General features: G+C 44.4%; 1 protein-coding gene across 1 annotated transcript in view; it reads left to right on the plus strand.

The window, feature by feature from the left end:
- The window catches only part of ARHGEF12 (Rho guanine nucleotide exchange factor 12), a 132,722-nt gene that overhangs the window by 64,273 nt on the left and 55,801 nt on the right, over nucleotides 1-12,648 (plus strand). Inside the window, exons 12-20 of the mRNA XM_081098582.1 lie at nucleotides 1,581-1,673; nucleotides 4,944-5,054; nucleotides 5,376-5,474; nucleotides 8,162-8,204; nucleotides 8,483-8,588; nucleotides 8,958-9,095; nucleotides 9,602-9,634; nucleotides 9,938-10,052; nucleotides 11,227-11,332. Of these exons, the coding sequence (XP_080954708.1) occupies nucleotides 1,581-1,673; nucleotides 4,944-5,054; nucleotides 5,376-5,474; nucleotides 8,162-8,204; nucleotides 8,483-8,588; nucleotides 8,958-9,095; nucleotides 9,602-9,634; nucleotides 9,938-10,052; nucleotides 11,227-11,332 (844 nt within the window). The remainder of the gene's footprint in view (nucleotides 1-1,580; nucleotides 1,674-4,943; nucleotides 5,055-5,375; nucleotides 5,475-8,161; nucleotides 8,205-8,482; nucleotides 8,589-8,957; nucleotides 9,096-9,601; nucleotides 9,635-9,937; nucleotides 10,053-11,226; nucleotides 11,333-12,648) is intronic.

A 12,648-nucleotide genomic window follows, 5' to 3' on the forward strand; every position in this document is an offset into this window, starting at 1 on the left:
CCTCCCATCTGCTCGCTCCTAACCTCCACCTGCTCGCTCCTAACCTCCCACCTGCTCCCTCCTAACCTCCACCTGCTCGCTCCTAACCTCCACCTGCTCGCTCCTAACCTCCACCTGCTCGCTCCTAACCTCCCACCTGCTCGCTTCTAACCTCCACCTGCTTGCTCCTAAACCTCCCACCTGCTCGCTCCTAAACCTCCCACCTGCTCGCTCCTAATCTCCCACCTGCTCACTCCTAACCTCCCATCTGCTCGCTCCTAACCTCCACCTGCTCGCTCCTAACCTCCCATCTGCTCGCTCCTAACATCCACCTGCTCGCTCCTAACCTCCCACCTGATCCCTCCTAACCTCCACCTGCTCGCTCCTAACCTCCCATCTGCTCGCTCCTAACCTCCACCTGCTCCCTCCTAACCTCCCACCTGCTCGCTCCTTACTGCTTGGCTCACCATCCTTGGCACTGCCGCGGAGGCAAGAGAGGCTCCCGCCACCACTGCTGCGCTCGCCAGCCATGAGCCCGGCTTCTGGCTGAGTGGCGCTCCTGCTGTGGGCGTGCACTGACCACCAGGAGGCAGCTCCTGCATTGAGCATCTGCCCCCTGGTGGTCAGTGCACATCATAGCGACTGGTCATTCTGGTCATTCCGCCGTAATGGTCACTGAGCTTTTTTATATATAGATGCCTCTACACTGCCTATTTCATGCTGAATTTTACACAATGAATTGACAAATGGATGTTCTATTTCATGGAGTAAGATCTGTATTTTTGTAATTTTGTCGTTTTTGTTTCTGTAGCAGTGTTTTATGGGATTGCTTTAAATTTTAATTTTGCATGTACCTGTGATTTTCAGCCAGGAGTGATTTTATCCCTGGGATACTTGGTAATATCTGGGAACATTTTTGATTGTCGTGGCTGGGAGGCTATTACTGGCATCCAGTAGGTGTGTAGAGGGAAGGATGCTGTTAAACACCTTACAATGCACAGCAAAGCATTACCTGTCCCAAAATATCAACAGTGCAGGGCTGGAAGCCCTGCAATATGCACTTAGGAAAAATAATTAAAAATGAAAAAATAAGGTTTAGCAACAGTTTTCAATAAGTGACATTAATAGGAATCTTTGTATTAACCTCTGCAAGTTTTGTCTTATCATTTCTACCCTCATTTTTCCTTTGCCCTGATGTCCTCACTCACATTTTAAAGTATAATTTTTTAATATTTAACAACGTATATAAGCTAATTTTATTTTTTCTGTAACAAGGTCTAGAAATGTATGAAGTAATAAATGAAGTATCCTGAGAGTGATTAGAATCAGATAACCAGGGGTATAGTGAGCAAAGAATGTTTATTTCCAGGAGAACTGTGCCCCCTCCCCCCACCAAATACTGTTGTAGTTTGTTTGTTGCTGTGGTTCATGGCCTTGAAAATTTGAGAACCACTTCTTTCAGAGTAAAGTACATAAAGAAAAGAAATAAAAAGAAGTGACACCTGTTTGGTAAACGACATTTCTTTGATGGTTTGGCTTTATTCTTTCTCTGAATTTGATGACAGGTAATTTTTCTGTTTCTTTTCTCTGAATATCACCAGGACACTCAGTCCCTTATTGGGAGCCCCGCAGCCCGCACAGCACCTCACATCATTGGAGCAGAGGATGATGATTTTGGTACTGAACATGAACAGGTGATGATATATTTTTCTAAAAAAAACACTAATATTCCAAGATATTTGATTATTGTAAAAATGAAAAATTTCTGGACATTAAAATTAACTGGTTAATTAGTGGGTTAGTTGCTTATTTTAGCTTTAATCAATAGGAATGACTTTGCTTTTAAAATTGATAAGAAGTCACTGATTAGACCTAAGTACTTCATTTTAGGAGGGGGAGGTATTATTGTAAAGGTTATTTTTCTTTTTATTTCAAATTCCAGTTGTTTATTGATGGTATATAGGAATATGATTGGCTTGGTACTTCAAGGAGCTTTTTATTTTTATTTATTTATTTATTTTTTTTTTTTAAAGAAGGACTTTTTTTTTATATTTTATTGATTTTTTTACAGAGAGGAAGGGAGATAGAGAGTTAGAAACATCGATGAGAGAGAAACATCGATCAGCGGCCTCCTACATACCCCCCACTGGGGATGTGCCCGCAACCAAGATAGATGCCCTTGACTGGAATTGAACCTGGGACCCTTGAGTCCGCAGGCCAACGCTCCATCCACTGAGCCAAACCAGTTAGGGCTTCAGGGAGCTTTTTAAAATAGTTTTATTGGCGCCCAGCCGATGTGGGTCAGTGGGTAGAGCATCAGCCCACAAACCAAATGATAGTGGCTTCAAGTCCTGGTCAGGGGCAGGTACCTGTGTTGCAGGTTTGATCCTGCACCCCAGGGCGCATGTGGGAGGCAACCAACTAATGTGTCTCTCACATCAGTGTTTCTCTCTCTTTCTCCCCCACCTCCCTTCCACTCCCTTTAAAAAAGCAATGGAAAAAATATCCTCTGGGGAGGGTTAAGAGCAAACAAAAAATTTGTGATTTTCTTTATAAGCAACCATGGTGTCTGTGAATAGAGACAATTTTTATTGTTTTGTTTCCAACCCGTTTATCTTGTATTTCTTGTTATTACCTTCACTGTGCTAATTGAGACCTCCAGCAATGCGGCTGAACTGGATGGTGAGGCAGTACTTCTTCGTTTTATTACTGATCTCGGGAAGAAAGATGAGTCTTTCACCATAAAGTATAATAAAGTTAGTGTAGGTTTTCTGCAAACGCTTTTTATTACCGGTGAAGGAAGTTACCTTCTACTCCTAGTCTGCTGAGAGTTTTTATCATGAATGGATATGGAATATTATGGAATGAGTGAGTTGATTATATGAGTCTCCTAACATGGATTGCTTTTAGCATGTTGAGCCAGCTCTATGTTCCAGGATAAATCCTGATTGGTCATAATGTGTTCTCCTTTTTAGATACAGCAGGATCCAACTTGCTATGATTTTGCTGAGGATTTCTGTGTCTGTGTTTAGGGGGATATTATTGTGTAGTTTGGGGTTTTTGTTGCTGTTGTTTTTGTAATTTGTTTGGTTGTTGTAGTTGGGTATTGCTGGCCACCTAGGATGAGTAAGAAGTGCTACCTCAGCCCGGCCTGTGTGGCTCAGAAGTTGAGCTTGACTTATGTATGTACCAGGAGGTCAGGGTTTGATTCCATGTCACGGCACATGCCCAGGCTGCAGGCTCAATCCCCAGTCGGGGGCGTGCAACAGGCAGCAAGTGTTACGTCCTCTGATATTTTCTTTCTTTTTTAATAACAATTATGAATTTACTAGAGGCCCGGTGCACAAAAATTTGTGCACTGGGGGGCGGGGGGCGGGCGGTCCCTCAGCCCGGCCTGTGCCCTCTTGCAGTCTGGGACCCCTCAGGGGATGTCCAGTTGCCAGCGGGGAGCAGTCCTAAACTGCAGTCGGACATCCTTAGTGCTGCTGAGGAGGCAGGAGAGGCTCCCACCACCACCGCTGCTGTACTGGCAGCCGTCAGCCTGGCTTGTGGCTGAGCAGAGCTCCCCCATGTGGGAGTGCACTGACCACCAGAGGGCAGCTCCTGCATTGAACGTCTGCCCCCTGGTGGTCAGTGTGTGCCATAGTGACCAGTCATTCCCAGTCGTTCTGGTGTTTGGGTCAGTTTGCATATTACCCTTTTACTATATAGGATAGAGGCCTGGTGCACGGGTGGGGGCCAGCTGGTTTGCCCTGAAGGGTGTCCTGGATCAGGGTGGGGGTCCCGCTTGGGTGCCTGGCCAGCCTGGGTGAGGGGCTGATGGCTGTTTGCAGCTGGTCACTCCGCCTTCAGGGTGGGGGTCCCCACTCGGGTGCCTGGCCAGCCTGGGTGAGGGGCTGAGGGCCGATTTCAGGCTGGCCAGCAACTGAAGCTCCCAACCTCTCCTTTTTTTCTTTTTTTTTTTTTTATTCTGGGATTTATTTACCTTCTATGGCTGTCACTGGAGCTCAGAGCCAGCTCCAGCTCTGAGGCACAGCTCCAGCTTGAGGCCTCGGCTGCTGAAAGCAGGTATTGGGGGTTTGTTGAGCTTCTGTAATTGAAACATAGTTGCTTTCGGAGCTGTTGCTTTCAGGCTCAGAGCTGGGCAGCGGCAGGCGGGGAACGTTGGCTTCCTCCATCACTGGAACAAGCAAGCCTCCTGTTCGTTTCAGCTGCGTGGCTGCCAGCCACCATCTTGGTTGGCATTTAATTTGCATATTGCCCTGATTAGCCAGTGGGAAGCGTATTGGAATTACGGTTGATTACCCTATTTGTCTATTATTAGATAGGATTAGGTCATCTGGAAAAGCAGGTGGGCTGAGCCCCACAATGGCACCGGCCTCCTCTTATATTTTCTGAGAGAGATTGTGTGGGATTGGTATTGTTCCTTAGATTAACTTTAGTCTCACTGTAATTTATTTTACATGTGAAAAATTATATGAAAGTTATTATTTAAGTTACCTTAATTTTAACGATTACTGTTTTCTGTGTGGTAGGGAATATACACATTTATTATAGGCTGGTGTTACTTAAAATGATACAACTCCATTTTCTACCACCATTTCTGTGATTAGTACGAAAGGAAAACAGCTAGTTCTTTATTAGGCAGAGAGTTTTCCATGACATTTGCAGAAGTGCTGTTAGATAGTTGTGTACTGATTTATAGATGCCTCAGCTCCTTGATAATCATCTTCTAAACTTGCATTCTCCCAAGATGGTCTTACTCCCAGCCTCTCCCCTGAAATACTCATTTCAGAGGAAAAGATTCCATAGCCTATGTTGCTAATAAATTCTAGTGAAATTTCTCAAATCTTGAATTTTTTACAGTAGATCTAAGTGGATTTTGATAGTTAATGTTTAGTTCAGCTCACGTGACATTTGCATTTGTGTTGGAGTCACTGATGTGTAATTGTTTCTTTTTCTAGATCAATGGGCAGTGCAGCTGCTTCCAGAGCATCGAACTGCTGAAATCACGCCCTGCTCACTTGGCTGTGTTTTTACACCATGTAGTTTCACAGTTTGACCCTGCAACATTGGTAATATATTTTACGATTTAGCAAATTCAAAGTTTTTACATTAATTTATAAACCATAAAACTTTTCACTTCTGTGAACTAAGTGGACAGACTTTTTTTCAGTTTTCTAAACATATAAAGATAGACATGAAAGATACTTAAAATGTTATTAATTTATTTTTTTAAGCACTTTGTTGGATGTGTTAACTATTACTGTTTCCTTTGTTCTAGTACATTGCTTATGGTGACTTGCCTGTTCCAAACATTCATACTCTCTGAGAATATAACAGATTATATTTTTCAAGATTTCTCACTTTTCTTTTTCATTTCTTCTTTACTGCAGCTCTGTTATCTCTATTCAGACCTTTATAAACAAACCAATTCCAAGGAGACGCGTCGTATCTTCCTTGAGTTTCATCAATTCTTCCTGGATCGATCTGCAGTAAGTTACCAAGTTAATAGTAAGCTCTCTGCTCTAGTACATTGAGATATCGACCTCCTACTTCCAGTTTTCCCTCCCATTTGATTTTTTTCTTTCACTTTTTTTTTATTATTTTAAAAATTGATTTTAGGGAGGGTTGGGGGGCGGGGAGGGAGAGAGAAAAACAGCCATCGGTTCGGTTGCCTCCTGCACATGCCCCAACCGGGGATCGAACCTGGAACGTTTTGGTGGACAGGATGATGCTCCAACCACTGAGCCGCACCAGCCAGGGCTCCCTCTGTGTTTTTGGACTTTATTGTGCTTTGTGACATCTGTCAGTTATTGATTACTCTTGGCTGTTATTTTTTTTTTTTTATCATTTCTAAATTATTTGTAGGCATATCTGTTGTCACATGTGTATGATTAGGATGAGGGAATAAAAAGAGAACACAAATGATATACATTTATATGTCAGGATCCAAAGGGTAACACTTGCATACTTGAACTCCGCTTGGCCTCTTTGAAGTTTGTAGGTACAAGTTTAACTAAAAAGTGAAAACTATCTTATCTACATAAATGGTAGTAAATGGCAATAGTGTTTCCTAAGAGTTACATTACTCGTTTTGCTCCAGGGAAAGGAGAATCGCCCCTAATGCTCCCTGGATAATTACTCTATGTCCCTTGCTCTTTCATATTTGCAGTTCTCTCATATGATTGTTTTATACTTCCTTTCTCCTAAAACTATCACTTCCTCTCCTGTCCTTTGCTCAGCTGATGACCTGGCTGTTTGCCTGAGAAATGAGAAGTCGTCTGCAGAGACATCCTCTGCTCCGGCAGGCCGCGTGCACTGCTTCACGCACAGACGCTGCTGCAGCCGCAGCGCTTTCTGCCTGCACCACCAGTTCTTGTTTTCTCTTGCGCCATTTACGTCAGTTGCAGACCGTAAAGCAGTAAACACGCACAGAAACTTTGGGCCTCTCCTTTCTCCAGCTCCCCTTTCTCTGCTCCTTTACAGTTGCCTGCACACTGCTGAACATAATCACCTCTCAGGAAGGCCTTCCCTGACCAACCCTCTGAAAATGTAACCCCTTTCACTTTATGCTGCTGTCTCTCCTGTTATTTTTGTCCATAGAACTTATATTTTATTCACTTATTTTGTTCGTTTGTACTCCTCCTCTACCCTGAATGTAAGCTTCATCAGGGCAGAGGTTTTTATCCTGTCTGTTATCTGCTGTTCTCCCGATATTAATAGATCGCAGCACAGAGTGGCCACTCAGATATTTTTTGAATGAATGTTAGGCTTCTGATTTTACAGCCATTGTTTAATATATTCCACATCATATTTATTAAGAAATGACAGCATATTGAAGTGTATTTGAATTTCACATATAGAACTCCATGCTAAGTTAAAACTTTATATCTTGCTACTGATCTATATAAGTTTATTAACATTAAAATGTAAGAACCTTGATTAATTTGCTAATTATTTTTGACACACAGGTGATATTTTTTTTCATATAAATACCCACATACATAAATGAGCATTTATTTACTTTTTTGCATTTGTGCTAGAAATACTTTTAGGAAAGCTGATTTGAGTTGCAGCATGGCAACATCAGTTAAAGAGAAAGCTTTGAAATCACTTCCCTGTCCTTCAAATGAATATTAGCGATCTCATAATCTTTAACAGTGACTTATTTTCAAATATAAAACTTCAGATCTTATAGGAATTGTTTCCATTCTGAAAGTGTATGACTTAAGTAGGTGTACAATACAGAGTCAGTATACAGAGGTCACGATACTTACTGTAACTGCAAAAACAATTTATTTTTAAGATATTTTCCAAATTGATGGGAAGGAAAACACATTTCTATATTAATAGTGGGACCAGAAACTGCAATTATTATGGGGGAAGTCCTAGCTATACAGAACTAAAACACGGCTACTTTAATTAGTTCAGTAGTGTAAATGCTACAGATGGTCACTGGATATTTAAGACTCCAAATCCTCTGAAATGACATCCACTAACTCTCTCATTGGGGGTGTGACTATTGTGAGGGTTCTTTAAGGAAAGGGACTGGAAATGTCATGGTCTGTAGTGGGAGTATCTCAAATACAGTAAATAAAAGTTATAATAATAAAAGTGTAATATGCTAATTAGACTGGACGTCCTTCCGAACATTCTTCCAGACAACCTTCTGGACGAAGCCGGGGCTGTGAGGGAAGCCTGGGTCCTGGGTGCCTGCCAGTGGCTGGAGGAAGAAAGGCCTCCTCTTGCACGAATTTCGTGCATTGGGCCTCTAGTAGTTATATATGAGTAAATTTTCCATATAACAACATATACACATAGTTTAGTTTTTACCTATATTAATTCAAATGATGCAGAGTAACCAGATTCTAGAAAACCAAAGTCAGTATTCATTCATTCCAGAAAGAATAAGTAAGGCACAGAAGCATTTAGTCATTTAGTAAATATTGTAGATAATTCCTTTATAGCATGATCTGTGGAAAGGGCTTCTTTTCCAGGTTAAACAATGAAGCACACAAGAGCTGTGACACTGGATGGGGGACACAGGAAATGAGCTTATGCATGAAGGTGCTTGTGGAAAGAGGTGTCCAGGCTCTGCTACTTTCCTTTATACGGGCACTGTATGCATCTTGAAAAGCCCTTAGTGCTGTCTCACTTTTTCTTTGCATTTTTGTTTTAGCACTTGAAAGTTTCTGTTCCTGATGAAATATCAGTAGATCTAGGTAAGTTTGGAGCACCAATATCCTGGAGAATTGTATCTCTGTAGTTGTGTAACTCAGCTCATTCCTAAAGGTGTTATGTGTCATGTGGTGACTAGTAGGTCATCCGCATTAAAGGGTAAATGAAATGTGAATTATGAGATGAAATACATGAATGAAGTTGAAGAACTCTTTGTCTTACTCTGAGATAAGTTTGCATCAGTTGCATTGGTACGTTGCCAGTGATAATGCACAGATTATACCTGTAGACGAAGTAATCCTTTCCCTTTGCCTCTTTTCAGAAAAAAGAAGACCTGAGCTTATTCCTGAGGATCTCCATCGCCACTATATCCACACTATGCAGGAACGGGTGCACCCCGAGATCCAGAGGCACTTGGAGGATTTCCGGTAAGCTGGGGGGTAGAGACAGAACTGGTAGGTTATGCATTAAATCCTCGGCTTAGCATCTGGTCTCTATCTCTGTTATTAAAGCATAATGAGCATCTGGAGTCAAAGTGTTTGGATATTGAGAGTTCATAGTTCCCACCCCATGTGACTTCCCCGTTTGTCTGTGCTGAGTGTGTTCCTTCAGGGTCTGTGCTCTGTTGAGTGGCTGGCTGCCTCTGGAATGTTTTCCTCTGTTGTCCTAGCGGACATGGTGTGCTGGCATGAAAGCCGGGGCCTTGTGCCTGTTGCTGGAAACTCGTGGCTATGGAACCTGATGAGGGAGATACTTTCCTCTGAGCCACTTCAGGCCATGCCTCCTATTCCCTTTAGGCAGAAAAGGAGCATGGGGCTGACCTTGGCTGAAAGTGAACTGACCAAACTTGACGTCGAGAGAGACAAGGACCGGGTCACCTTGGAGAAGGAGCGGGCATGCGCAGAGCAGATTGTTGCCAAAATTGAAGAAGTGTTGTAAGTCAGACATGATGTCGAAATGCCCTTTATTCTGCTGAAAGACGGTGCACTCTGAGCATGTCCAGAAGAGGGCCAGGCTAGGTGGGCGGGGCTACTTACTTTGTCACGGTGCTTGATAAACTGAATGTTTTACTTACTTTTTTTGCTGATATTTTATTTTATTATTTTCTTATTTTTGCTGATATTTATTTTAAATAAAGTTCTTGAGTTTCTTTTTCTAGGTATTAGCAAAATGAGTAACTACAAAATTTCTAGCTGATGAAGACCAGGTTAAATGCTTTTATTGGTTTAAGTTCAGAGGTTTGGAAATAACATTTCTTGCTACAAAACGTTTGTAGTTGATGACAGGACATGAGTGAGAAGCATGCAGCTCCTCTGGGGATAGAGGGTTTTTCTTAGCATATAGTCCCTGTGGCTCTGTTCTGCTGGTTCGGGCATCTGGGTGTAATAGCAGCACTTTTCTTAAGCTTTAATATTTCATTTGTAAATGTTTTTATTTTTAGGATGACTGCTCAGGCTATAGAAGAAGATAAGAGGTAATGCAACTTTTATTCTAGAATTTTAAGGAAATAAAAATAAACTCTCTTCTTTTGTCAGTCATGAATTATATTTTATTTCTTTTAACTTAAAAAATGTAGACCGTCTCCCTCTGATGGCCTATATTTTATTTGACTAATATTCTAGTGTCTTGAGATAGAATCCTGTCCTGGTAATTCCTTATTTTCCATGTGTGGATGAATTCTAAGAGTTCCGTCCCTGAGGTTTGGGAAGTCAGTTGCTCTCGTTGTTCTCCCCGCCCCCCTTTTCCAGAAGCTCATCTCACCCCTCTCCTCCTGCAGTTCCGCGGCGCAGTACGTCATCCTCATGTACATGAGGCACCTGGGCGTGAGAGTGAAGGAGCCCCGGAGTCTGGAGCAGAAGCGGGGCCGGATCGGGTTCCTTCCGAAGATCAAGGTGCGGCGGCGGCGGGTGCGGCGGCGGCGGCGGGTGCGGCGGGTGCGGCGGGTGCGGCGGGTGCGGCGGCGGCGGGTGCGGCGGGTGCGGCGGGTGCGGCGGGTGCGGCGGGTGCGGCGGGTGCGGCGGGTGCGGCGGGTGCGGCCGCGGAGCGCGCCTGCTTAGTGTCCACTTTCCCAGCGACTCAGCGCAGGACGCTTATTGGACACGATGCGGCTCCCGTTGTCAGAAACTCCAGTCTAGTGAGAACGCAGGGACATGAGCTAATTACTGGGAAGTATGAAACGTTGAAAACAGCAACTTACCCAGAGTCCCGTCCCCAGCTTAGCCTTTTCTTTGCGGTGCCTGTCAGTTGGTAAGGATTTGTGTTTTGTTTAACTTTTATTTGATGGTGGAGCTCGGTGAGGGCAAGGAGCGCCATCATTGGCCCTCCAGCTTTTAGCAGAGTGTGCTCACATCTTAGGAGCTCAGTAAGTAAATGTTTGCTCAGTGGATAAATGAACCATTTAGAACAAGCTCCCAGTAAATGTGTTATAAAACTACCCTTTTATTTTCCAAAATTATCAGCTCGAAAGAGTTTGAGAAATGTCTTAAGTTTTTTATTGAATTTACTGGGGTGACATTGGTTAATAAAATTATACAGATTTCAAGCGTACAACTTGACAATGCATGATCTGTGCACTGTATTGTGCGCCAGGTCTCCTTCCATCCGTATTTGTCTCCCACATACACTCCTCCGCCTCTCCCAGTATCTTTTTTTTAAATATATTTTATTGATTTTCCACAGAGAGGAAGGTAGAGGGATAGAGAGTCAGAAACATTGGTGAGAGAGAAACATCGATCAGCTGCCTCCTGCACATCTCCTACTGGGGGTGTGCCCGCAACCCAGGTACATGCCCTTGACCGGAATCGAACCTGGGACCTTTCAGTCCGCAGGCCGACGCTCTATCCACTGAGCCACACCGGACCGGCGCAGTGTCTTAAGTTTGATCTATGCGCAGTACTGTGCCCGTTTCTAATGCGTGTCATGCGTGTGTGTGTATGTGTGTGTTTCATTTACATGTAACCAATTTCCTTCAAATGACCATTGGAATTGCATTTCTATGTTTGAAAGCAACAAAAGAAACCCACTCTGTTACGTATCTCTTATCTCTTCGATTTACCTTAACTCCAGCAAAGTATGAAGAAAGAGAGGGAAGGCGACGAAAAGGGGAAGCGAAGGGGACTCTCCAGCATCCTGGGGCCCCCGCGGAGGCCCAGCCGTCCTGACAACAGTGCGAGTATGTTGAAGTTTAAAATGCTGTATTCTGCTGTCCCATGCCACCTTTAACACGCTCATTGAGCTAGAATGGATTGCTGGAGAAGGGTATTCTTGACATGATTCCTCTGAACTTTCAATGTGCCTGCTTCCATTCAGTGTTCTATCTGCACTAAATTCCCCCATCTGGCTACATAATTGTTATAAACCTCTCCTGTGATGGTAGCAGAGCATCTCATTCATTATCCATAATATAATTTATCCACCTGTTCTAATTTTGTTTGTATTCAAGTTCCGATCATTAAAGTTAAAAATTAAAAACACAGAAAATGGGCATGGGTCTCTCCACCGTACTTTGGTCAGTCCTCCTATACATAGATTCCTCACACTTTCACCTCTCCACCGTCAGGCCCAGGGGAGAGATCAGCCCTGGAGAGGGCTGAGGAGGAAGTGGAGTCGTGGAGCTGTGGGAAGACCCGAGGCCTGTGGGGTCCAGGGCTGCATCTGGGCACACTGGCAGGGGGGCATGGGGACGGGTTGGGACCGAGTGACGCTAACGGTCCTACACTATGAGTCCGTTCAGAAACTATTACTGAGTTTTCTGTTGGGCATTAGCTTCCTGCCAGACGTTAGCGCACGATAATTATACATAGATCCTGCCCCACAGAGCTTAGGCTCATGGGGAGAGAGTCCTACGCACACAAATTCAAGTTGTGCTAAGTCCCTAGAGGAGAGGTGAGGGAGCACTCCCCCTCAGGGCCATGGGCGCCCCTGGAGAAACACTGGGAAGGGGACGGGAACTTAGAGAAGTTGAGGAGAGGGAGTGTTTCCAGATGCTGACCACGAGTTCCCAGGAGACGAGAAGAGCCTCTGGAATGCGGGAGAACATTGGAGCCGTCATGTGTGAAGTCCGTGAGGGTGCGCAGTGCTGCAAGGAGGGTGCCCGCGGGGCGAGCTTCGTGTGGGTGACTGACAGGAGCAGGAGGGGTACCCGGTGGGCCAGGGCACGTTGTGATGAAGTGACGAGGATTGGGGAGAATGGGGAGCTTCTAGAGCTCATAGAGCTCAAAGGCTTTCTCGTCACTGGTACCAGCAACGCTCCCTACGGACCTGCCTGCCTCAGCACCCCGCTCCCCTCCCACCATGGCGCCCTTCCCTTTTCTCTTGCTCATCTTTGTCACCTCCTGTCTCCCCCTCATGCTGCACCATCTCCCTCTCGTCCTTTCAGCCCTCTTCCGTCGTCGTCTCCCTCTCCCCCTTCTGCTCATTTCCCTTCCTCTCTCTGTGTAATGACTGGCCTAGTGTTCTGGGGCCTACCGTGTTTTAGACATTTCCCAG

The sequence above is a fragment of the Myotis nattereri genome (genome assembly GCF_964212035.1).
Source record: "Myotis nattereri genome assembly, chromosome: 9".
NCBI lineage: Eukaryota > Metazoa > Chordata > Mammalia > Chiroptera > Vespertilionidae > Myotis > Myotis nattereri.